Source organism: Aristolochia californica, unplaced genomic scaffold (assembly GCF_029961685.1).
Source record: "Aristolochia californica isolate CCGP_79_NKW_82.1479 unplaced genomic scaffold, dmAriCali1.0.hap1 SCAF_11, whole genome shotgun sequence".
Lineage (NCBI taxonomy): Eukaryota > Viridiplantae > Streptophyta > Magnoliopsida > Piperales > Aristolochiaceae > Aristolochia > Aristolochia californica.
This window is the reverse complement of record NW_027181782.1, coordinates 28,319,279-28,347,082: the sequence shown is the minus strand read 5'-3', so window position 1 is coordinate 28,347,082 and position 27,804 is coordinate 28,319,279. Positions and strand designations below refer to the sequence as shown.

Sequence of the window (27,804 nt, the reverse complement as noted above, 5' to 3'; positions counted from 1 at the left end):
AACCATGTACTCTCTTGAGCTGCTCGATACTCAGCTTCAATGGTTGACAATGATACCATCGGCTATCTCTTGCTACACCAAGAAATTGTTTTGAAGTCAAGCTTAAACACATACCCAGTTGTTGATCTCCTACATAGTCAGCATCACAGTAACCAACTAACTTGTAGTCTTCACCTTTCTTGTACAAAAGACCATAGTCAATTGTACTCTTCACATATCTCAGTATTCGTCGAACTGCTTCCAAATGAGGCTTCTTTGGATTTTGCATGTACCGACTCATCACACCAACTGCATAAGAAATATCAGGTCGAGTCAAGGTTAAGTAGATTAGACTACCTACCAATTGTCAATACATCATCGCATCATCCAAATCTTTTCCTTCATGTGCACATATTTTTGGCATTTGGCTCCATCGACGTTGAAATCAGCTTGCGTTCGAGCATTCTAAACTTCTTCAACAAATCTTTGGCATATTTCTACTGATAGAGAAATATTCCTTCTTGTGTGCCATCAACCTCTAGACCAAGAAAGTGCCTAAGCTGTCCAAGTTCTTTCATCTGGAAATGTACTGATAAATTCTCCTTCGTCTGAAGAATTTCTGTCTTATTATCACCGGTTAGGATTAAATCATCCACATACACGAGCACGATAGCTAGCATACCTTCATTGGCTTTGACAAACAAGCTGGAATCTACAAGTGTTACTGAATAACCAATTTGTGTTAGAAATTCAGCAATCTTACCATATCATGCCCTGTGTGCTTGTTTCAATCCGTAGAGTGCTTTCCGTAGCTTACACACATGTTCAGGAGGATCTTGGCTCTGAAAACCCATTGGTTGGATCATGTGGATTTCTCGATCCAGCTTTCCATGAAGAAAATCATTCTTCACATCCATCTGTCACAAATTCCAGTCTTTGTTGGTTGCAAGGGCAAGTAGGACTCGTACGGTTGTAAGTTTTGCCACTAGACTAAACATTTCATCATAGTCTAGTCCGTACTGTTGAGAGAAACCACGAGCTACTAATCGTGCCTTGTACCTCTCGATTGACTCATCAGAATGACGCTTTATCTTGTAAACCCACCTACACGATATGGGTTTCACATCTTTTGGCTTTGGCACTAGGTCCCAAGTCTGATTTTACTTAAGTGCCTTGATCTCTTCTTTCATAGTGCCATCCACTCAAAATTCTGCGATGCTTCTTCGAACGTCTCAGGTTCTGTTGCTTCTTTAACTATGACTGCATTGGCGTATTTGGGATTTGGCCTTCGTGTTCTTGTTGACCTTCGGAGTTGAGATTGTGGAGTTGATGCTTCCATTTTACTAGGCCCACCTTCTTCATTTGGTTGTTTATACATGCCAGTTTGCTAAGGATTCTGAGTCACTGTTTGTTCGACATCATCGCCGTTTGGATCTGTTGATTCATCTGAACTTTGTTGGAGTTGAACAGTATGCTCCCCCATCTTTTGTTGTAGCTTGTCTCCAAATTCTCTTGAGTCTGGCAACATCTCCTTCTTTGAGGAATACCAATAAGATGCTTCATCAAATACCACATCTCGTGAAGTGTAGCATCTTTCACTCATTGGATCGCAACATTTCCACCCCTTTCTCTCGTTGTCGTATCCCACAAAGATACATCTAATAGCTTTCTTGTCAAACTTGCTTCGTAATTGATCAGGAACAAATACCTAACATACATAGCCAAATACTCGAATGTAACTAACTGTAGGTTTCATGTTAGAAAATTTCTCAAAGGGTGAAACAAATCCTAACCTTGGTTGAGGAAGTTTGTTGATCACAAAGGTTGCAGTCCTCATTGCTTCAGCCCAAAACATTCTAGGTACATTCTTTTCATGTAGCATACTCCGACAATTTATGCAAGATGTCAGTTCTTTCTCTCCGCTACACCATTCTGTTGTGGCATGTTGGCACAAGTGTACTGATAACGTATTCGACATTCCCTTAGGTATTGAGAGAACTTGTTTGAGATATCTTCTCCCCCGTTGTCTGTGAGCAAGCAATGGATCTTCTTTCCTACTTCTCCTTCAGCTGACTCTCTGAACTCTTTAAACTTTGAGAATGTGTCAGGCTTTTTTTTCATAAAGAAAACCCACACGTACCTTGAGAAGTCATCAATGAATGTCACCATGTACCGCATACCACTGATCGATGTTTGCTTAATAGGCCCGAATACATCAAAGTGAACTAACTCTAACGGTTCCTTTGCTTTGAACTTCGACTCCTCTTATAATAATTGGTGTGCTTTACCATATTGGCATCCCTCACATACCGTGTTTGTTCGCACGTCTAGTTGAGGAAGCCCCTTAAGCATCGACTTCTTCACCATCACACTTAGCTTGGAATAGCTAACATGACCTAGCCGCATGTGCCATAGATATGTTGTCTCATTTTTTCTTGTCTTGTCTACATATGCAGACTCTACAGACATTACGTAGACTAACTCCAATCGTCGCCCCTCCATTGTCGGTGTTTCTGAAATTTTGAGATCACGATACACCTTCACATATCTGGAACAGAACAAGACATAGTGGCCTGATGATGTCAGTTGACCCACTGATAACAAATTTTTCTTCATTCCTGGGACATGATAAACATCTTGAAGTGGCACCTAGTTAAAATTATATCGAGGCGTAATTATAATCTTACTGATGTGAGCTATCGGTAACCTTGAGTTGTCAATTGTCACCACCACACAACCTCCCTTGTACTCAGACAGGTTTTGCAGCTTCTTTTTATCACCGGTCATATGATTTGACTAGCCCGAATCTATGATCCAGTCATTCTTGTAGTCAATTTGTTCTAGTATTGTTACCGTGAGAGCTAATTCTTCTTCCTCCATAGTGAATGACACTTGACCATCCCAACCATCTTCGCTCTCCTCCTTAGAAGTGTGAGTATCAGTATTACTTTCAACATGTTTTTTCTTGGTCCAACAATCTTTCGCCATGTGGCCCATCTTCCCGCAGTTGTAAAACTCGCCATCGAACTTTGTACTATTAACGCGATTCTTCGAAGCTCCCCCTGGACGAGAGCCTCCCTTTCCTTGGTGACTTTTCACCTTGTCACCATCCTTGTTAGATCCACTACTAGAAAATCCACCATCCTTTTTAGATCCACTACCAGTGTACCGCTTAAAAGTGCCTCTGCTCTTGTTGGTGTATAACACTTCCTCCTCACCCTTCAGCGAGACTCCTTCCATTTGCTTAGCCAATGCTTCCTGACCAGCAAGCAAATTTTCAAACTCAACAAGCGATGGTTGTGTCGGCCATCCCTGTACAGCGGCAACAAACCCTTGATATCCGGGTCTCAAACCATGGATAATTATTCTCTTTATCCTAGTTTCCCCAATAGGAGTTGTTGGATCTAACTTTGAAATTTCGCGGCATATCGACTGCACCTTGTGAAAGTATTGGGCAATCGTCATGTCGCGTTGTGCCAATGATAGCAGCTGGTTCTCGAGAAATTGCAGTCTTGTATCAGTTTTCTTTGCAAAGAGTGTAACAAAAGTGTCCCATGCTTCCTTCGGTGTTTTGGCATCCTGGATGTGCTCCAACATTTCTTCAATTGTGGTCTTTAAGGCAAACATTGATTTGCCTGCTTTAATTTTCTACTTTCACAAGATGCCATTGGCATCTTCTGCCGCCGGTTGTGTAACTTCACCACCACCACCAACTTCCCAAAGGTCCTGACCTTGTAAGTAAGACTCAATACTTGTTGCCCACGTGTTGTAGTTTTTATAGTTGAGCTTCTTGATTCCTCCAACTACTTGTAGGTCACCCATCGTACCGACAGGACTTCGACTATACTGAACAAGCTTGACCAACAAACTTGTAGAGTACCAAACTATTCATGACTCAAGATAGCTCCACCAAGAACGATCCCTGACCGCCCCACTCTGATACAATTATTGAGTAGAATTTAAAGTACACAACTTTAAATTTACTTATCTATTCAGTACAAATACTGAAAACACACTATCACAATGGGCAAACGCACACACTCACAAAATAGAATACTTAAATCAGAACATGGAAGAGAAAGGACCTCCTTTGGTTTGCCTATGTTGTTCTCTTTTGGTTCTTTCCATATCCACTCATCCGACGGACTTTTGTTAGGCTCTCTAGCCATGGATCGAGTCACCCGGCGATCTCCTCTAGCTTCTAGATTGAATGACAAAGAAGGGAAGGATTTGGGGTTCTTGGAACTCCCAATGATGAAGGGACGTGAGCCTTTGAAGGAGCTCCAACCTTAGGCCTCTTTTGAGAGAGTACATGATCTCATTTAGACTAATTGATTAATGTTTGCTTCCATTCAATCACTTGACGCCCTAAATAGATCAGGGAAAACATCAAAGGTTTTATAATTACAATTAGACCCTTATGGAACTTCAAATTACAATTAAACCCCTAAGGTACTGAAATACAAGTTTACTCCATCTCTTCTCTTCTCCGGTTAGCCACTCTTGATGCTATGGAGTCCATAACATCACCCCCCTCCTGAAGAAAGATCTTGTCCTCAAGCTCGAAAGTGGGGAATAGAGTCTAGAAGGACTCGAGTGTCTCCCAAGATGCTTCTATCAATTCCTCGTCAGTCCACCGAACAAGCACTTCCCAAGCATTGTTAACTCGCCTTGCTTGAAGGATCTGTGCGGGCGTGGGCATGGACCTACCATCTTTGAGCGGTGGCAGAGGGGTATGCAGCAGTGGTGAGTCTCTCTTGAACAACTTGAGAAGGGAGACGTGGAAGACGTCATGGAGCTTGGTGTCTAGTGGTAGTTTCAAATGATACGCCACATTGCCAATACGGTGCAGGACCTGGAATGGCCCATAAAATTTTGGAGAGAGCTTATGGCTTTTGATGGCTGCAAGAGATAGTTGGCGGTATGGCTGAAGTTAGAGCCAAACAAATTCTCCAGGTGCAAAGGAAAGGGGACGATGTCCTTTGTCATAAGTATGCTTCATTGTGGCTTGTGAATGTTGTAACTGAAAGCGGGCTTGAGCAAGCATTGCATCTCTGTCGGCTAATACTTGGTCCAATGCCGCTACCCAAGAAGACCCCGATTCATAAGAAAGTAGGCGCGGAGGTTCGTGTGCATAAACAACTGGAAAAGGGGTAGTACCCAGTGCGGTGTGGTATGAGGTATTTTAACAGTACTCCGCCCATGTGATGTAAAATTTAGTTACATCGGCTTTTATACCTCGCAAGCGTACGAATCGTTCATGTAATTTAGCGAGAAGCGAGGGTCATATCCACAGGGAGGGTTGAATTTTGTGTATTCTTCAGTCAACTAGTCTAACTAAATATGATGAATTAATCTGAACTAAACACTAATTATATCCTAAATTATCAAGCAATCATCTGGTTAACTACTTGCACAACAGGAAACGTCAACTCTAGATTTTACGGTGATTTGTGCCTCTCTAGAGTGCCACGTAGCCACGGATCCGATTTCTCAATCCTTGCATCTAGGGCCTCTCAGGCACATAGAGTGAAAGACAGAAATCGGATTAAAATACCAAAATCCAACCTAAATTATAATCCTACCCTAACTAGCTAATTTAATCAAATATCCGAAAAACAAATATTTAATAAATATTAATTATCAAATCACATTTAATAAACATTCAAAACCTAAGTTCAAACTATAGAAAAATTTAAATTCCAAAATGATGAATTACTCCCCTTCTCCTTCCTCTCGCTCGGGCAGCAACTCGTTCTCACGGGTGCTGCAATTTCCCGAAAATTGATGGCTTCGAGTAGCAAGAGTGAGTGGCCGGAGGTAGAGACGATGCCGACGACGAAGGATAGAAGCCGATGGACGGAGGTGACGTCCGGCAAAGAACGAAACAGAGTTGAAGTCCTCTAACTGGCTCTCTCGAGTCTCAGTCAGAGTCGGAATAGCTCCAGGAATGGTCAAAAATACATAATCGACGTCGGAGGATGGTCGGAATGCGGAATTGGCACCGGAGAAGCCTCACGGATCACCTCTCGGCCTGGCGAGCAGAAACTGGCACTGTCGAACTCACCGCGACGGAGACTCTCTCGAGCTCTCCTCGGGTCTGTTCTCGGTTGCTAGATGGCGGTGGACGATGGTGGCGCGGCAAACGACGGTGGCAAACTCCTCTCGGTTCTTCCTCTGTTTCGGTCGACGGTGCTCTGTTTTGGTCGATGCCCCCTTTCTCTCGACACTGTCTCCCTTTAATACGATTTTTCCCTTCTTTAAATACCATTTGCCCTAAAAAATACCTCCATTTCACTAAGGGCATTTTGGTAAATATCTCCTTCTCCACCAAAATTCTCCTGAAATTCCATAATTGAATCCATAAAAAGCATTTCAGGAAGAAATAAACCTTAAAAACAATGAAATATAATTCAGGAGAGAAAAATATGCAATATAGATAGTGATTAATACCAAATTCAATAAGTGCACGTTTCATTTGAAAACCGATAAATAACCACCTATAACACAATTATAAAGGTTATTCTATAATAATTAACCTAGTTCTCATGTCAGAATATGGCATCTATCATACCCCCAAACCTAAATCTTTGCTAGTCCCTAGCAAAACAACAATCGAACCAAAATTAAGCCTAGGAAAACAAAATGCCACTTTCATAGGGAGCACGATTGCATTTAGTGCATGCAACAAGCCGTTAAACCCCTACTTTGCAGTAGTGAACGAATTATGTCTCGTGAGGGTTTGCATGGAATTTACCCATAAAATTCATCTAAATCAATAATATAATAAGAAAACTGAAGAAAATTTACTCCTCATTAGCATATGACTAACACTTAGTATCGTAAAATATCTGAAAATCATATGAGATCCTGCGCAATTTGAAAACCTGTGTAAAATATAGCGTATTATCAATCCAAATACACTCATTGTTACTCCACCTGAACCAATGTGACCCATAAGCAATTACTTCAACAGAACAAAGAGGCAACAAATAACAATAAAATCTTGGTCACATCACAATTAAGAGAAAATAGTAGAGTAAGTCTGTTGTCTTACAATCTCACAAAAGAAATATACCAATTTCAATCTCGACCTGCAACTTCTTTCAAATTACAATTCATCATCAAAGTTAAGGAAACTCATTGCTTCCAGATTTAAAACCATTTTACGCTATTACCAGCGCACTTTTTCTATTACTAGCGTAATTTTTGTTTCACTGAATACTTTTGGTATTACCACCATTTTTTATTCGTCTTCACTGCACATGCACTTATTTTTAAGTAATCGACTATTCCGGTGCATGTCCTTGGGTTTGCCCAGGCTGTTTCTGAAGTTATCTGTCTTTTGCAAGCAAGAGCATTTCCATTTGCATTCATACATTACAACAAGGAATTTCACTGAGGTATAAAAAGGAATGAGTTCAAACAGGCATACAAGACTATTCAGACTAACATAGATCAACACTAGATTTACATGTTCTCTTTTGCAACTAAGTTCCAAGTCTAATGCAATAGTAAGTTATCCCACTGAATTCTCATGGATCACAACAAATGATATCAGATTTCTAATAGGCATACTCTACACAGTTTTACGAAAAATTTTAAAACATATTTGAGCAACTTATTTTAACTCTACTAACGTTAACCACATACTAAGAGGAGTAATTTGAAAACCACAAACAGAAATCAAAAGAAAATTATTGCTAAAACATAAAAGAGTCGTCCCCCCCCCTCCCCCCCCCCCCAAACCTAAACCTGACATTGTCCTCAATGGGGAAAAGTTAAAACACCAGAACGACTACCAAAAAGAATAACAACTTAGCTAGTTATACTCCAGCAGAGTAAGGGTTAAGCTCCCTCAGGGCTCCTAAATCCATAGGTGGGACCATATGTGTTTGGTCATCAACAATAATACCGAAAAGTCAATAAAGACCCCCAGGAATGATACATAGTCTCCCTTGAAGAAGGTTTACTCGTATCAACCGTACCCGTAGGTAATCATCCGTAGATGAAACAACTATCCCACATCACACTTTGAAGAAATCTCCGTGTGACTGGCCACTAAAGACAGTAGGAATCACGCGCTGAACACAAGTCCTTAAGTTACTCACCATAAGGTTTTCATTCAATACTATTATGGACTCAATAACACTGAGTCATCTACTTTACTTTTATTATTTATGTTGCTTTTAATTTCAAATTTTATTGATTTGTAATAAGACTTAAAGGTAGGGGTAGAATTGGGTTTTATAGCCCTAACCTATGTTGATATTAATTACCCTATTTAAGGGGTAAGGATGGAGAAATAAAGCAAGTTCGAAATTAGCATAATCTAGGGTAATTTAGGTTCCTTCTAGACTCTCTATTCTAGGGTTCTTGGTGTGAACTCTCTTGGGGGTTTGCTGCATCCATTGGGGAGTCTTTGAGGAGATCTTGGAAGGAAAAGGAGAAGGAATCAGCCTTCTCTTCCATGCTGCAATAGTCATCCATCTCTTCCACGAACCAGCAGTGAGGGAAGGAGTATGTGCGTGAGCCTTAGCATCAAGAAAGGGATTTTCAAGTTGCTGAATTGAAGGAGGTGTTCAAGAGGTATTTTTATCTATCTTTTATGAGTTTAGAAGAGCTAGAGACTGCCCTCTTTACATTCAGCATTGGTAGTTGCATGAATTCAGAAACCCTATTCATTGACGTGAGGAATAAAGTGGGGTTTCATAATTGGATCCTTAAAACAGTCTCTTGATTGAATTGGTGCATCTATAATTGAGAAAAGGAAACTCCTTTTCAATTAGAACGTGAAAGGAGAAGTATAAGACAGTTCTTTTCACAAAAACCTGATAAGAAACCCTCAAACAGTGCTAGATTCATTTTCAACTTGCCGAGTTACTAGATCCATGGCTAGGGACCATAACAAATACTTCAAGATCGAATTGATCAATCCCAGAATGGTTGTTTGAGTACAGATCTCTCAAACTAGGGACCAAAAGTCTGGTCATCGACTACCGGAACCATTTATGCTCTCAGCCGGCAAGAGAGTACCCCAAGTCCATGATGAGGCCGGCATCGCCGGGGGACCTCCAATCAATCAAGACCAGAGTACACCAAAGGTTATCCCAAATAAGAATGAATAAACCAAAAATAAAACTGTAATGTACAAAGGGATAAAAACGTGGGGATTGCCCACAATGTGCTAAGTTTATAGTCGTAAGCAAGACTCTGACGCATTCAAGATGAAATGACAGGTTCCTCCAAGAAAATCACCATCACCTCCTCCGGTGTGGGGACATTCTCAAGATACGGTTTGAGCCTCTGACCGTTAACTTTGAAGACCGACCCGTCTCCGTGATTGTGGATCTCAATAGCGCCATGAGAAAACATCTGTGTAACTTCAAATGGACCGGACCACCTGGATCTTAGCTTCCCTGGAAAAAAATGCAATCGTAAGTTATAAAGTAAAACATTCTGGCCAACAATAAAAGACTTGCAAAAAATAGATTTATCATGTAAAAGCTTTGTTCGCTCCTTATACAGTTTGGCATTCTCATAAGCATCATGACGTATCTCCTCCAACTCATTCAATTGCAATTTTCTCTCCTCACCCATTTGAGTCAAATCAAAATTCAAATCCTTAATGGCCCAATGAGCTCTATGCTCAAGCTCAACAGGTAGATGACATGCTTTGCCGAACACTAGGCAAAATGGAGACATCCCAATAGGAGTCTTATAAGCGGTTCGATAGGCCCATAAAGCATTATCTAATCGAGTGGACCAATCGTTCCTATCAAAGCGAACCAACTTCTCCAAAATCCTTTTGATCTCCCTATTAGAGATTTCCACTTGACCACAAGTTTGTGGGTGGTACGGAGTGGACACGCGATGAGTGATGAAATATTTCTTCAATAAGGTCTCAAATGCTCTGTTACAAAAATGAGATTCCCCGTCACTGATGATCGCTCTCGGGGTACCAAACCGATTAAAGATGTTTTCTTTTAAAAACTTTACCACCACTTTGTGATCATTTGTTTTACATGCAATAGCTTCAATCCATTTAGAGACATATACATATTCAACAGCAACAAGGATGTATTGATAGCCGAACGAGACAGGAAAAGGACCCATGAAGTCAATACCCCACACATCAAACAATTCAACAATAAGAATGGGGTTAAGAGGCATCATGTTCTTCCTAGATAAACAACCAGTACGTTGGCATCTATCACACACACGACAAAACTCATGGGCATCTCTAAATAATGAAGGCCAATAGAAACCACATTGCAAGACTTTAGCCACGGTCTTTCTAGCACCAAAATGTCCACCACATGCGTGGGAATGACAAAATTCAAGAATGTTGGCAAAGTCTTGGTCATGTACACAACGCCGAATGACTTGGTCAGAACACACCTTGAACAAATAAGGGTCATCCCAAAAAAAATGTTTGACTTGGGAAAAGAATTTCAACTGATCTTGTTTACTCCAATAATCAGGAATATTATGAGTTACAAGATGGTTGACTATGTCAGCAAACCAAGACAACTGGGTTACTTGGAGAAGTTGTTCATCAGGGAAGGAATCATTTAAAGGAAGGAATCCTTCCTGAGGTGCTACACATATCCTAGATAGATGATCAACAACAACATTCTCACAACCCTTCTTATCTCGAATCTCAAGGTCAAATTCTTGCAATTGCAAGATCCATCTAATCAAGCGAGGTTTAGTGTCCTTGATGGATAATAAGTACTTCAAAGCAGAATGATCAGTGAACACTATAACCTTTGACCCTAACAGATATGATCTGAATTTGTTCAAGGCAAACACAACAGCTAGCAACTCCTTCTCAGTGGTAGTGTAATTCAATTGAGCATCATGAAGAGTGTGGCTAGCATATTGAATGACATAGGGCATTTTATCCGTCTTTTGCCCCAAAACAGCCCCCAATGCATAGTCAGAGGCATCACACATCAACTCAAAAGGCAAAGACCAAGTAAGGGGTTGGACAATGGGTGCAGTGGACAAACATTTCTTCAGTGTCTCAAAAGCATGAATACAGGCATCATCCAAGGCAAAAGCAACATCTTGAGCAAGCAAATTCGTCAAAGGACGAGAAATTTTGCTAAAGTCCTTAATGAAACGCCTATAGAACCCAACATGGCCAAGGAAAGAACGCACCCCCTTCACAGAAGTAGGTGGTGGCAGATTGGCAATTAGGTCAACCTTGGCTTTGTCCGCTCAAACACTACATGTCCTAAAATAATTCCTTCTTTTACCATGAAGTGGCATTTCTCCCAATTCAAGACTAAATTGGACTCAATGCAACGGGACAATACGAGTGAAAGATTGTGCAGACATGTATAAAAACTAGAGCCAAACACAGAAAAGTCATCCATAAAGACCTCTAAAAAGTCACCAATCATGTCAGAAAAGATACTCATCATGCACCGTTGGAAAGTGGCGGGCGCATTGCATAAACCAAAAGTCATGCGTCTGTAAGCATAGGTGCCAAACTGACACGTGAATGTGGTCTTTTCCTGGTCTTCTGGAGCAATGGGAATTTGATTGTAGCCAGAGTATCCATCTAAGAAGCAATAAAAATTATGACCGGCCAATTGCTCTAGTACCTGATCAATGAAAGGTAGTGGGAAGTGATCCTTCCTAGTGGCGGAATTAAGTTTTCTATAGTCAATGCAGACACGCCACTTGGTGGTAGTTCTTGTGGGAATCAATTCACCACTCTCATTTTTCATTATCGTTATCCCCCCTTTCTTAGGGACAACTTGAATTGGACTCACCCAGGTGGTATCGGAAATAGGGTAAATGATTCCTGTCACAAGCAACCTGATGACTTCTTCTCTCACAACCTCCAGCATATGGGGATTTAACCTACGTTGCATCTCACGTGAGGCTTTAGTCCCCTCCTCCAAATGAATATGATGCATGCATATGGAGGGGCTAATCCCTTTTAAGGCATCAAGAGTCCACCCCAATGCCTCTCTGTGTTCTTGTAAAACGTCAGTCAATTGTTCCTCCTGCTCAGTACTCAAATCAGAGGAAATAATGACTGGTAATGAGTTCATGGGCCCCAAGAACACATACTTCAACGTGGGAGGAAGTGGCTTAAGATCTAGCTTGGAATTTTCAAGAGGTTTGTCCAAGTCAAGAGGAAGATCCTGTGGATGATCAGTTGTGATAACCTCATAAGCTTCCTCCAACAGAGGTACAAAATTGAGTAAAGAATCAACCTCTCGAAAATATGTTTCCTCATCAAAATAGTCCATGTCTAAAGATGTTATGCAAGACTCAAAAGATTCAAGAGTGGATTTGTCATCAAGCATAACAGTTTCTATCTTAAATGCAGGACTAAGATCATCAGACTCAAGTGGGTGGTGCCCGGCATTAAATACATTCAATGAGACCTTAAATTTTCCAAAAGACAACTCTAACTCACCACTTTTACAATGAATGATAGCATTAGATGTGGCTAAGAAGGGACGTCCTAGGATGACACGAATTTGGTTGGTCACATTGACTACTGGTTCTGTATCAAGAACAATGAAATCAACCGGGAACAGAAATTTGTCCACTTTTATCAAAACATCTTCAACTATTCCTCGTGGTATCTTGACAGAACGGTCAGCTAGTTGAAGTGTGATGGGAGTAGGCTTCAATTCCCCCAAACCTAATTGTTGGTACACAAAGAAAAGAAGCAAATTCACACTTGCCCCTAAGTCAAGAAGAGCTCTCTGGATGGTATGTTCACCAATGACACATAAAATTGTGGGACATCCAGGATCTTTAACTTTAGGAGGAGTGTTGTGCTTCAGAATTGAGTTTACATTCTCAGTAAGAAAGACCTTTTTGTTAACATGTTGTTTTCTCTTCTGTGTACAAAGGTCTTTCAAAAATCAGGCATAGGCAAGGACTTGCCTAATAGCATCAAGAAGTGGAATGTTAATGTGAACCTTACTGAATAGTTCCAACGTTTCATGCATGCTATCTCCTTTCCTAGGTGGGCCCGATAACCTCTGCGGATAAGGAGCTAGTGGGACTTGGTTAGGGATCTGCTTAGCTGTTGGTGGAGAACTTGAAGGTTCTTCACTCAATGATGTGTCTCCATTGTCATCCTTTGACTCCTTAGACTTAGTGGTCCCTACCCCATTCTTCAACTCATGACCACTCCTAAGGGTGGTTATGGCTTTGGCTTGCTCATAGTGGGGTTTGGAACTCAACCCACTCTCATGTGTGCTTTTGGGGTTAGGAATCGTTTGACTCAGGAGTCTATTTTGTGCTTGTTCACTCATGTGGCTGGCCAACTGACTCACTTGCATTTCAAGTTTAGCAATGGAGGACTGTGTATTCTGCATGAATAATTGAAGTGTATCCTCAAGTAAAGGTTTTTGTGGAATCAATGGTTGTTGAGTAAAGTGTGAGCGCGGAGCTTGGGGTTGAGTAAACCATGGAGGACCCCCAACCTGTGGGCCCTTGGACCATGAGAAATTTGGGTGCCTAGCCCAACCCAAATTATATGTTTCCGAAAAAGGATCGTTCCGGTTTGGTCTATGAAAATTCTGGACTGCATTCAAGTCCTCAATAAGCTCCGGGTAGGATGAACTAGATGGACACATTTGTGTGGGATGAGATGAACCAGAGCATATGGCACAGACAGTAGATGGGTTAGGAGCAGGTGAACTCTTGGACACCATAAGGGCATCATTTTTTCTAGTCAACCCCTCAATCTTGGCCATGAGCATGGGTGTTTCACTAACCTCGTAGAGACCCCTCTTTTGGCTTCGTGGGATCTCCTATCAACATTAAATGACGAACCCCATTGCTGAGATTGATCACTCAACGTTTCAAAGAAGTCCCACGCCTCACTAGCACTCTTACCCATCAAACTCCCACCACTCGTTACATCTACCATGGATCTAACCTGGGGTGTAAGATCTTGATAAAAGTATTGCACTGAATGTCATTTCTCAAACCCATGATGCGGACACCTACAGATCAAATCCTTCCATTTCTCCCAAGCCTCATAAAAGTGTTCACCCTCCTGCTACATAAAGTTGGAGATTTCTCTTTTGAGGGTTGTAGTTCTCTGAATGGGAAAGTACATGGACAAACATTTTGTGACTAATGTGTCCATGAAGTAATGCTGCCCACCTCTAAGGAATTAAGCCAAGACTTGGCCTTATCCTTAAGTGAAAATGGAAAAAGTCTTAACCGGATAGAGTCATCTGAGAAAATCTTGAATTTGAAAGTTGCACAAATATCTAAGAATTCCTTGATGTGGTAATATGGGTCCTCCTTCTCCAACCCATAGAATGTAGGGAGGAGTTGGATCACACCCGGTTTCAACTCATACTTGGCGGCAGTAGTGGGTGGCAATATAATGCAAGAAGGTGATGTGAAGTGGGATGGGATAGAATAATCCCTCAAGGCTCTACGGTCACTTGCTGCAGGTAACTGTAATGGTTTACCCAGATTGGCCATGGTAGCTCCTAACTTGACTTCGGGTCTTTTCCTACAAATATGTTCTACTTCTTCAACAAAGGGAGCTAATGGTCCACCTAGGGAGCGGCGCCCGTGCATAAAAACACAAAAAGAAACAAAACAAACTATCAAATTAAGCTAACAAACTCACTACTAAAAATACGAACTAACTAGAAGAAATAAAAATAATTCCATACAAAATCACCAAGCTAAAATTATGAAAGCAAAAAAAAATAAAATAAAATAAAAATAAATCTAACCTAAGACCATGGAGAACAAAGAAATACACTTAATACGTGCCTCCCCGGCAACGGTGCCAAAAATTTGATGTAAAATTTAGTTACATCGGCTTTTATACCTTGCAAAATTTAGTTACAAAAATTAGTTCATGTAATTTAGTGGGAAGCGAGGGTCATATCCACAGGGACGATTGAATTTTGTGTATTCTTTAGTCAACTAATCTAACCAAATATGATGAATTAATCTGAACTAAACACTAATTATATCCTAAATTATCAAGCAATCATCTGGTTAACTACTTGCACAACAGGAAACGTCAACTCTGGATTTTACGATGATTCATGCCTCTCTCGAGCGCCACATAACCACGGATCCGATTTCTCAATCCTTGCGTCTAGACCCTCTTGGGCGCATAGAGTGAAAGACAAAAATCAGATTAAAATACCAAAATCCAACCTAAATTATAATCCTACCCTAACTAGCTAATTTAATCAAATATTCGGAAAACAAATATTCAATAAACATTAATTATCAAATCACATTTAATAAACATTCAAAACCTAAGTATAAACTATAGAAAAATTTAAATTCCAAAATGACGAATTACTCCCCTTCTCCTTCCTCTTGCTCGGGCAGCAACTCGTTCTCACGGGTGCTGCAATTTCCCAAAAGTGATGGCTTCGGGTAGCAAGAGTGAGTGGCCGGAGGTAGAGACGATGCCGGCGACGAAGGATAGAAGCCGACGGACGGAGGTGACGTCCGGTGAAGAACGAAATAGAGCTGAAGTCCTCTAATCGGCTCTCTCGAGTCTTGGTCGGAGTCGGAATAGCTCCGGGAATGGTCGAAAATACGTAATCAACGTCGGAGGATGGTCGGAATGCAGAATTGGCACCGGAGAAGCCATCTCGGATCACCTCTCGGCCTAGCAAGTAGAAACTGGCATTGTCGAACTCACCGCGATGGAGACTCTCTCAAGCTCTCCTCGGGTCTGTTCTCGGTTGCTAGACGGCGGTGGACGGCGGTGGATGACGGTGGCGCGGCGAACGACGGTGACAAACTCCCCTCGGGTCTTCCCCTGTTTCGGTCGACGGTGCTTTTTTTTGGTCGATGCCCCCCTTCTCTCGACGCTCTCTCCCTTTAATACAATTTTTCCCTTCTTTTAATACCATTTGCCCTAAAAAATACCTCCATTTCACTAAGGGCATTTTGGTAAATATCTCCTTCTCCACCAAAATTCTCCTGAAATTCCATAATTGAATCCATAAAAAGTATTTCAGGAAGAAATAAACCTTAAAAACAATGAAATATAATTCAGGAGAGAAAAATATGCAATATAGATAGTGATTAATGCCAAATTCAATAAGTGCACGTTTCATTTGAAAATCGATAAATAACCACCTATAACACAATTATAAAGGTTATTCTATTATAATTAACCTAGTTCTCATGTCAGAATATGGCATCTATCACCATGCTAACCAACGAACCCACTGTCGGGGTGTGTCCCCCGCAAAGCACTGCAAATACATCACCAATGTGCAGTTAACCACCTCTGTCTGGCGTCTATTTGAGGGTGGTATGCTGAAGAAAAAACTAACTTGGAGCCAGGGAGCTTAAAATAGTTCACTGGTGAAGATAGCATCACGGTCGCTGGTGATGGTCTCCAGAAGTCCATGGAGGCGGACAATATTATCCATGTAGAGCTGAGCGACTTGTGTTGCTGTATACGGATGGCTGAGGGCCATAAAGTGGGCATATTTCGAGAACCGGTCTACCACAACAAGAATAATAGATTTCCCTGCAGAAGGAGGAAGACCATCGATAAAATCCATTGAGAGATCTGCCCGTACCTATGAAGGAAGTTGAAGTGGTTGGAGCAAGCCGGCGGGTTGTAAGGATTCAGACTTGTTCCTCTGACAGACCTGGAAAACTGCAACATACTCCACAATGACCCGCTTCATACCTCTCCAATAAAACTCCCGACTGAGGCAGAAGTATGTCTTCTACTGGCCCTCATGTGTACTATAATGAAAGGAGGCAATAATGGCAGGAAGGAGTACCGACGAAGGATGAAGATATATGCGTCCTTTATACAGAATGAGACCGTCCTGTAATGTCCAGTTATTTGTCCTTGGATGATGGCTAGTATCCCGACAGATTGTGTCCAACAAAGGGGACCTGGGGTGGCTCAGTGCGTGCAAGTGTGAATCCCCTAGTTCTCTGTGGGACAAAGCGTCTGCTGCCCGGTTGAGATAACCCGGTTTGTATTCCACCTGAAAATTGAATCCCATTAATTTGTTGAGCCAATGTTGTTGTGGGGATGTAGTAAGGCATTGCTTCAATAAGTATTTGAGGCTACAGTGGTCTGTCCGGATCACAAAAGGCCGGCCCCACAGATACGGCCTCCAATGCTGCACGGCTTTGGCCAAACCAATGAGTTCCCGTTCGTAAGTGGCTAACTTGTGATGGTGAGGAGTGAGATGGCGGCTGAAATAGGCAATGGGGTGTCCATGTTGCTGCAAGACGGCACCTATCCCTCCCCCGGATGCATCGCATTCTATGATGAAATTTTTGGCAAAGTTTGGCAATTGAAGAACTAGTGCTGACGCTAATGCCTGTTTTAAGTTGTTAAACGAGGAGTCTGCCAAATGAGACCACTGAAAGGCATGCTTCTTCAGTAAATTGTGCAATGGTGCTGCCAAGTGACCATATTCTTTGATAAATTTTCTATAATACCCTACGAGACCAAGGAACCCATTCAAAGCTGTAACGGAGTGAGGTGTGGGCCAATCCATAACCGATTGTATCTTGCTGAAGTCTGGTTTAACCCCAGAGGCAGAGATCACATGCCCCAAATAAGCTACTTCGGAAGTGGCAAAGTCACATTTGGCACGATTGAGAAATAAATGGTTTGCTCGGAGGATGGTGAAAACCTGTCTCAATTGGTGCAAATGTGCTTCCCAAGTTTTGCTATAGACCAGTATATCGTCCAAAAAAACTAAGACATGCTTCCTTAAGAAAGGGCAAAATACTTGGTTCATAAGCGCTTGAAAGGTGGACGCGGCATTGGATAGCCCAAATGGCATCACCAAGAACTCGTAGTGACCATGGTGGGTGCGGAAGGCAGTTTTTTCGACATTCTCCGAATAAACCCGAATCTGATGGTAGCCAGATTTCAAGTCCAACTTTATAAATAATTGAGAGCCGTGTAGCTCATCCAATAATTCATCGACCACCGGAATTGGAAATTTATCTTTGATGGTGTGGGCATTGAGTTCACGGTAATCCACACAAAAGTGCCAAGATTTATCTAATTTTTTTACCAGCAATACCGGGGATGAAAAAGGAGAATGACTAGGCTGAATAATACCTTGTTGGAGCATTTGTTGACATTGCCTTTCTATCTCATCTTTTTGCACATGGGGATAGCGGTAGGGACGCACTACCACTAGTTCGATGCCCATCTTCAAACGAATTCTATGATCACAAGCTCGTATAGGCGGAAGGTCGGTAGTTTCCTGAAATAAATCAGCATATTCTGCCAACAATGAAGCTAAGTTATCCCCTTTTGAAGGATCCACAAAAAGTGTTTGGAGGCTGCATGGCCGCTAGGCGCTATTGCCCTAGAGGGTGATCGGATGGGTGTCCTGTTTAAAACTCATGGTATGGGATTGGAAATCCCATAAGATCGGACCCAATCGCTGTAGCCATTTAATGCCCAATACGAGGTCAAACCCAGCCAGCGGTATGACCAAAAAATCTGCTACAAAGGAGTGACCCTCAATAGTAAAGGGCACTGCTGAACCGAAACCCACAGTGGTGACCTTGTCACCATTAGCCACTGAGACTGATATTCTTGATTTCTGCTGTAGTGATAACCCCAACTGTTGTGCTGCCTGGCTGCTTATAAATTTATGTGTACTGCCTGAGTCCACGAGTGCTCGCAGAATATGATGGTTCATGGTGGCATGGACCTGCATGGTATTTGTGCTATGCAGGCCTGTCATGGCAAGGAGGGAGATTTCTGGTGTTTCCTCCTCGGTTTGGTCCATATCCTCCTGAAAGTCATCCTCTGAGGGGTCTTCTATTTCTACCCAAAAGAGTTTTTTGCATTGATGGCCCATGACGAATTTTTCATCACAATTGAAACATAGGCCCTGAGCCCTTCTCTGATCAATTTCTGCTTTTGTGAGACGTTTGATAAATCCCGGTGGTGGTGGTGGTGGAGAGGGGTTGTTGGGTTGAGGCCTTGGGTTAGTGGAATAAGGACCATGGGGCTGTGGGCGAGGTGGCCAAGGGGGACGTTTGGTTAATGACTCTCCGAAGAGGCGCTGTTTGGTGTCCAATGCTCTTGCCAAATTCATGGCGTGGGCTAGGGAGGTGGCGGCTTCCAATTCCACTTCTAGGCGAAGGCGTTCTACCAGGCCAGCCGTGAACAAATTGACATAAAGTTTAGGCTGCACCAAATGACTTGCACGAGCAAGTTTTTTCTTGGAACAATTTCTGATATTGTTCTATAGTTCCAAGCTATTTTAGATTGACCAAATCCCCAACTGGGTTGCTGCGAAGCGGAGGACCAAATCGTAGCATGCAATTTTCTTTGAAAAAATCCCAATCATATACCACAAACTCGTTTTTGAATTGATGAAACCACATAAGTGCTTCATCGAGCATGTGGAAGACAGCTAATGCTTGCCTTCGGGCAGAGTTCCTTGATTGGAAAAGAAATGATCACACCTGTGTAACCACATTAAAGGGTCGGAGGACCCATCATACGATGGAAAATCAAGCTTTGTGTACCTTGGCACAGTAGGGGGTGCTGGATTGAGGCCTCCACGAGGTGGAGGTGTTTGGCGTAGGGGAGGAGGTGGAGGCATTGGATGAGGGTTGAGATGATCTGCTGGGCGTGAGGAGGATGCCATTTGGACGGAAAGTTGGGTAAAGCCCTCCTCCATGCGGGACAACAACATCTGGAATTTGCCCTCTAGGCCATTGATTTGAGATTGTAGATCAGCATGGTTCTCTTCCACAAAATTTCGAATTTCTGCAGGCGAAGAGGAATCACCAAGGGTGGTCCTGTCTGATACCACGATGTTAGGCTCTCTAGCCAAGGATCGAGTCACCTGGTGATCTCCTCCAGCTTCCAGATTGAATGACGAAGAAGGGAAGGATTTGGGGTTCTTGGAACGCCCAATGATGAAGGGACGTGAGCCTTTGAAGGAGCTCCAACCGTAGGCCTCTTTTGAGAGAGTACCTGATCTCATTTAGACTAATTGATTAATGCTTGCTTCCATTCAATCACTTGACATCCTAAATAGATCAGGGAAAACATCAAAGGTTCTATAATTACAATTAAACCCCTAAGGTACTGAAATACAAGTTTACTCCATCTCTTCTCTTCTCCGGTTAGCCACTCTTGATGCTATGGAGTCCATAACAACTTTCCACTGCACAACTTTCCACTCCGGTTAGCCACCTGGTGTCTTCGTTGATTCACCGGAAGACTGCCTACCGCTCAACCAGGACCCTCCTATGGCCGATGCCCCTTAACGTTCTTCTCCACACTGTGCCCTACTTCTTTTCTCCTTTCTCTAGAAATCTGAAAGACTCGCCCATTCTCCACCACTTGTTTCTACACTCTTCTATGACTTTCAAAAACAATCTTCCTTCCACATTTGTTGAGAAGCTTCCATCGACTTGGGTTTAGACAAGACTTTTATTTAACTTGGGCTCAAATAGGTTGGGCTTTGTAATAGGCTGGGGTTGATCTTCAATACTCCCCCTCAACACCAGCTCTCAGGAATACTCTTTTGAATGCATTGCTGGAAGTCTCAGAAGACGAATTCGGATTGCCAGGAGATGGGCCAATCACGCTCCCATGTACTGCAGATTTCATGGAATACGTGCTTTTGTTGATGCAGAGGCGTCCAAACAGAGATGTGGAAAAGGCGGTCCTCACTTCCATCACTGCTGCTTGCTCCTCCACACCTTCAGTCATCCATTGGGGGTTGCTCCATAAAGAACTTGTATACGGTTGTTGAACTGATTTATACCCTCCAATGTGCACTCTCTTCTTTGACAACTGTAAATACTACAATATTGACAGGTTACAGAAGATTTCTTCATTCTTTCCAATTCTATGTTGAATAACGATAATTAGATTTTGTTTTGTTATAATTTCTTAAGGAAATTTGAACAACGCGATATTGTCCGACCATGGTAACAATAGAAGACCCGAAAGATGAGCCACGTCTGGCTTCTTTCACTAACATTTATATTAATGGCACATGGATGTCGTACTCCGATAACCCTAATTAGTCTAGGTACTTTCTCACAGGAGATGTCAGCTAAGCAAATTAGTTCTAGGATTAATACTTATAGAGAATAAGCTAGCGCATGACAAACATAGATGCAGTGAGTTTATATACGTACTCAAGCAAAATTATTGTCATCGGAGAACATTAAGCACACCGCGTATGATTTACCATTTCTACCCCACCATTGTAGATTATGGCTACAACTTAACTTGGACACACACCTTTTTTTTCTCAAAAGAGAAAAACTACAACGTAAAACCCAAATTGGATCTGGTAAATCACGTGGGAGACACGTTGATGCCATTACCAAGTAAGTACCATGGGGTACAACTACTAATGTGACTACCACACCAATGCTAAAGGGTCATCGTTGCACCACGTGGGAGACATGTTGATGCTAGTGAACCACTCATCCATCTTGGAGTCATGTCATCAGTTACATGTACATCAAACCATTTACATTTTACCACATACACAAGATTTTTGAGCAAATACCACAACTCTATTATTTTAGTCATCATCCCATCATAGTCAAGATCATTTTCTTCATAGTACTCTTGACTACAACATTGCTTTTAAGAGTTCTTCGGCATGCTTCTAGCTGCATAGTATTGATTCACATTTCATTTATTATGCAACTTGAGTAACTATGATGCTTGATGGGACCAAAACCAATGTCTATCAAGCCATCATTTCTATACTAATGTCTTGAGCTTCATTGGAAAAACAAATATAATCAACTACAATCACAACGATCATAGACAAGAAAGGTATCATTTATTTTTAATACATTAGGATTAGAATATAACTAGCCTACTTTTTCAACCATTCGAGAAATAGCGCCTTGTCTTGTCTATCCACGTCTGTCACTCCCTCGTGAGAAGAAAACTCTCTATGTTCATTAGTCATCATATGTGTTGTAACGATAAATACGCATTATGTATTAAACCCTCGACATATGTATAAGTTCATGGATTGAGGTAAATTGCTTACAATAGATTTTTTTTTTTATCTTTTCACAATTAGACAATACAACCCAAATAATCTCTTGTATTTGGGTTATTCCATCTTCAATTCTCTAATGCCACTAAACTCCCACTCTATATGTCAGAAAACTGACATTTTATCCTCACACACTTAGGATACCTGTCATAATTTTGATCGGGATAATTAAATATGATTTCCATCCCATCCATGTAAATGGAGCCTTCATGTTGAGCTTGGTGACGTACTCTTGTTTCAATATTATGTTTTGAAGAAGTTGTATGAGAGAATCTTACATGACTCTCATAGCAAGAAGTCTCATAGAGCCTAAATTAATATGGTGGAGTCTTACAAGAGTCTCAAAATTGGAGGTCGCACAAATGAGTTTTATTGAAAGGTTTTTAAGTTATATTAATATCCTACTGATGTTCTGTTGTTTAATTCTTTTTAGCATTTTTTTTCTCATGTTTGACTTTTCTTATAAGTGGGACATGGGTAGTTTGTTTCTAATATAATTTTACTTGTTTCTTCAGTCATAAAAGAAGGATCATTCTATTTTGAAATAATCAAGTCAAAAAATTATTTCTCTTTCCAAATATTCAATATGGCATCAGAGCATGTTTTGTGAGTTGACGTGGTCTACCCACAGAGACAATGCCTTCCACCATTCTTTACTCCTATATTTCTCTTTCCTTTTTCCATTTCCCTAAAATGTTTAGTTATTCTAACTTCTGTTTTATCTTACTTATGTTTCTCTTAGCATTTATTTATTTGTTTCATCCCACATAGTCTCATTGAAATTTTAGTCTCCCGAGTCACTTTATCCTTGTCATCCAATCAATTTTTAGATTAATGGGTGGTGGTACAAGATGGCAGCCATAGAAGAGAACTTTGAGCAAGTATGATCCCAATGTTACTAGCCTCATATGTTTCAGTGCTTAAACCTGAATCTCGAAAAACAAATCCAAAAACATGTTGAGAAAATATCAACGAGAAGAAGATGATAGGATCGTGCTCATCTTCTGGATTTTCATCCGGAACCAGTGCTCTCTGGAGAATCACTTTAAATTATATTTGAAGCACGTTGGAGTTGTAGAAGTATTACACGATGCATGTAGAAGAGCCAGTATAGAAGAGTCTTCCATGACTCTCATGACAATGTCTCACTGAGCCAAAATTAATATCGCGAAGACTAATATGACTCTCATGGAAAGATATCTCATAGAATAATCTCAATTAAAGGTGTTTTAGTTATGATAGTATTTTATGTATGTTTAGTTGCTAAGTTATTCTATGACTCTTCTTTTTGTGTTTGACTTTGGGTGTAACTGGGACATGGATAGTTTAACTGTATTCAGATTCTACTTATTTTCTCTATTATAAATAGAAGCTCATTGTACTCAATTTAAAATCAAGTTAGTGAAGTATATCTCTTTCCAAAAAAATCGAAAAGGCATCAGAGAAGGTTCTGTGAGTTGACTCGATCTACCCAAGAGATAACGTAATCCTTTTCCTGTTTTTTGTCTCTTGTAGTTTAGATTCATATTCTAGCTTTTTCTTTCTTCAGATTCAAGTACAAGTTGTTTGTTTGGAGTCTTCTCTTCCATAATGAATTTTACTAATATCAAATTATATATTGATGGAAATATTTGTTAGTCTACTTTCCAAATCAAATCTAATTTTGACAATCATATTTTTTGACAAAGTGAATCGACATTTGAAACAACAAAGATTAGATATCGAGAGAGATACATGTGGTAGTAAAAAATCTTCAATTTTTTAGGCGTTTTATGCCATCAAGAGTTAGACTTCATATAGAGAGTTATCTGTCAAAAAAGTATTTTTAAGTCTATTTTGTAACCTATCAAGCCAATTCTCAATCCGAATTTTCTAGAGGTATCTTCAGTATTGGAAGAGTCAAAGGTCATTATCGCCAAAGGAGAACACAGTTTGATAAAATTTCCGAGTTTTAAATCTATCAGATTCTTTCATTCAAAAGAAGAATATTTCATTGAAGGAATATTATACTTGAATGAAAGATACTAAAGTCTTGTTAACGAAGGAGTAACTTTGATTTCAGTCAGATCTATATGTAAAGTGATATGCTCATTGGAGTCAGTAAGGGTCATGCGGCATAATGAAGAAAATCGAATGGTCATAATAAATCAAGATTGAAGAATTCGACGTCAATTTAGGTATCAAACTAAAGATCTTTGAGTCTAGTTTCTTCAGTAACAAATTATTTCTAATTATGCGCTATCTTACTTGAGATAGCACTATCATTAGTATTATAGGTCAGTTCTACCGAAAATCAATCTTTTTCCTATTTTCTCTTCTTTTGACCCTCCACGTATTAACACAAATTAAGTTTCCTTTTCTCCTAGTCTCTTAGTTTTTTAGAAAAACATTTCTTTTAATAAAATATTTTTGGTCAATCTTAATCATTCCATGATGTGCTCGATCAAAGTATCAAAATCCTATAATGATTTTTTTTTGTTTATTTTGGTTTCTAGATTATGTTTCTTTCTGATTTTCATGTTCAAAAAATTGTGGTCACCCAAAAAAAGTCATACTGTGTAGAAACTTTTAAGTTGTTTTATTTCTACCATTATAGTCTCCCCAAGTATTTTTTAAAGTTCAGATTCTATTTCTGTTTGGAAGTATGAGGGTTGCATAGAAGCTTCCTTTTGTCTAAATTTGTTTTGCACCTGTATTTCTTCAGTTTTTTATCTTGTGTTTTTATAACTTTAGAGGAATACCTACCCCTACTGCATAAAAAATATAAGAGTGTGCCTAATATCCAGCACTGGTTAAGTCTTTTAATTGTTCACCCAAGAAGTGATTTGTGTTTGACCTACCCATACAAACTTAACAGTCTCTTTGTTGTGCCCTAATATGGGCCATTTTTCCACCTTTAAAATTGAGCAGAACGCGTTTTAGAGTATGGCCATTTTTATTGGTATATGGAGTTGTTGACTTTCTAGAAAAAAAGAAATACTTCATTAATTTTTTGTAATTTGAGTACAACTTGCCGCTATTTATAATAGACGAAATAAGTAGAACCCAATTACATTTAAACTACCCTTGTCCCTCTTATACCCAATAATAAACACTAAAAGATAAGGGCTAGAACAGTTGAACAAATAAATATAAATAAAAGATTAACTTAACTAAACACTTTTAACTGAAACTCTTATATGAGACTCTTTTAAGACTCTATCATAATAATTCTAGATCTATGAGACTTCTTGTTGTGTGAGTCATGTGAGACTCGTTCTTACCTACTCTTTGACACTCCCCCTCGATCTACAATTCATAACTTCAGCTTGCAAGAAAATAGATTTTTGGTCTTCAATCTTCTTTTGCTGAAAATAGTTTTCATTGATGCAAAATTCTTCCTCTTTTATTCTTTTTCATGAATATTTTGGTCACTTAAAAATTACCACAACATGTGGAATAAAGTACCTCTTTCTTGTGTTTGTTTTTCTTCTTCTCCCCTTCAAGCTAGGGATAAAAAAGACATAGACACTCTGCAAGGTAAAAACATAATATGGAAGAAGAAAAAAACTCTACCCACACGTTGGAGCTTCAAATACCAGCTAAAACGGTCGTAGTTTTAACACACTCCACTCAAATTTTAAGGCGAAAAAATGGCCCAACTTTAGGTCACAACAAAGAGACTACTCACTTTTTTAGGGTAGCCTCTTCGATAAAGAATAAAAGACTTGACTCGAGATGGTTGCTGGACACACTCCTATACTTTTTAGGTAGCGGGTCTAGGCATTGCTTTGAAGTGATGAAAACACAACATCATAAATTGAGGAAATACCGGAGGAAAACAACTTTAAGCAGAAGTTGGTGAGTATGCAATGCTCATACATCCAAAGTGACCTTATTCAAAAAAAAAATACCAGGGGAGAGTATAAACATAGAATTTAATAAATTTGACCAAGTATAACTTTGATTGGGAGACCACAATTTTTTCGAAGTTAACTAAGTGGAAGATACACGACCTAGTAACAAAAACACAAAACTTGAAAGCAAAACTGAAGCAAGCTATTGCATACCTTTAATGAACACATCATGGAGTGATTAAGCGTTGTCCATTCATTTCAAAGCAACTTGCAAATTACCCAGTGTTAGTGATGTTGAGTCCCATATGGTTAGTTTCAAAAGACTAGGAATGGGCAAAAGAGTCAATTTTTTGGGGCAAAGCAAAATCAAGTAACATACAAGTGTTCAAGATACAAGATCAAGTGCAGCTAAAAGATCAAAAGGTGATAATAGTCATTTTGAGGTCTATACCCCTGACAAAAAGTGCTTTATGGTTCCATTGACTTTTGTAAATAATGCAATCTTCCAAGAACTACTACCAAACCAATCACTTCAGCGTTTTGTTAATTTACCAATTCCAAGGGTATGCATCTTGAATGGCCATCTTTATTCTAGTGATTGAACCCGGATTTTAATGTGATCAAGTTTAATTCCCAATCAAAGCTTTGTCCCCATTTGTTTGAGAAGTTACAAGAATAGCATATAGTATGATCTATATTATATATTCCTTACTTTTTAGTGCATTCCATCAATGTGATCAATCCCTCTGCACGACAACCTTGAAAGAAAATTCAGGTGGGGGCTTGGGATTCTAGTTTTGGTTAGTCCACCTCAAAGTCTTGTTCATATCATGTTTTAGGATCATGACAAGTGTATCGATGGACATCACTAAATCAGTTCCGACCAATACAAAATATGCATCCAAATACATCTTGTTGTTATGGACCCATCTATCATGTGAGTTGTGTATTCTCTTCATCATTGCCATGGTTGGCTGCCCTACAATCATGGCTCCAACAACATCCACATTTTACTGGAACCAACTTACCGTGTGGAATTCTTACAATCACTGTTATGGCATGCCCTAGCCAGTCAAAATCTTGCTTTCTCTTTCATTACTTTCACTAGACACTCTAAAATCTAAGGGGACAGAAGCATGAGAGCCTGCTACCTGTGTTTTCAGCGCTCTCAACTGTCATCAATCCACTAAGGGACTTACCAGCACATGGATGTGTCTCCTAAATGAGTCAACATGAGGAAAGCTACAGCTGAATGAATTTTGTGTCTCTTAGGGACTATATATGTACATTGCCTCAACAGCTTTCAAGTCATGGCCACACCATACTCTGAAGTTCATCTTGCTTTCTCCTTCCTCAAGCAGCTATTCAGTATGTTGAGCCCAAAGAAGATCATTCATTTGGCCAGAAATAGGCAAGAGGCGTCTTTCATGCCAATAGCCGACAAGGGTCAGTTTGTTGCCTACACTACCGATGGAGAACGGTTCATGGTTCCATTGGCATACCTCAGCAATACTCTTTTGAATGCATTGTTGGAAGTCTCAGAAGACGAATTCGGATTGCCAGGAGATGGGCCAATCACGCTCCCATGTACTGTAGATTTCATGGAATACGTGCTTTTGTTGATGCAGAGGCGTCCAAACAGAGATGTGGAAAAGGCGGTGCCCACTTCCATCACTACTGCTCGCTCCTCCACACCTTCAGTCATCCATTAGGGGTTGCTCCATAAAGAACCTGTATACAGTTGTTGAACTAATTTATACCCTCCACTGTACTCTCTCTTCTTTGACAACTGTAAATACTACAATTATGATAGGGTACAGAAGATTTCTTCATTCTTTCCAATTCTGTGTTGAATAACGACAGTTTGATTTTGTTTTGTTATAATTTCTTAAGGAAATTTGAACAACGTGATATTGCCCGGCCATGGTAACAACTGAAGACCTGAA

The 27,804-nt window shown here is 40.4% G+C and overlaps 2 protein-coding genes and 1 non-coding gene across 3 annotated transcripts; 2 read left to right on the top strand and 1 right to left on the bottom strand.

Annotated features, from left to right (window-relative positions):
- Positions 1-2,775: 2,775 nt before the first annotated feature.
- Positions 2,776-3,606, bottom strand: LOC137943722 (uncharacterized). The gene has a single exon (XM_068789159.1). The coding sequence runs from the start codon at positions 3,604-3,606 to the stop codon at positions 2,776-2,778; it is 831 nt and encodes a 276-aa protein (XP_068645260.1).
- Positions 3,607-13,952: 10,346 nt separating this feature from the next.
- Positions 13,953-14,059, top strand: LOC137945090 (small nucleolar RNA R71). The gene has a single exon (XR_011110908.1). It is a non-coding gene; the product is annotated as a small nucleolar RNA R71 (small nucleolar RNA).
- Positions 14,060-27,168: 13,109 nt separating this feature from the next.
- On the top strand, positions 27,169-27,570 carry LOC137943721 (auxin-responsive protein SAUR36-like). Its single transcript, XM_068789158.1, has one exon. The coding sequence runs from the start codon at positions 27,169-27,171 to the stop codon at positions 27,568-27,570; it is 402 nt and encodes a 133-aa protein (XP_068645259.1).
- The last annotated feature ends 234 nt before the right edge of the window (positions 27,571-27,804 follow it).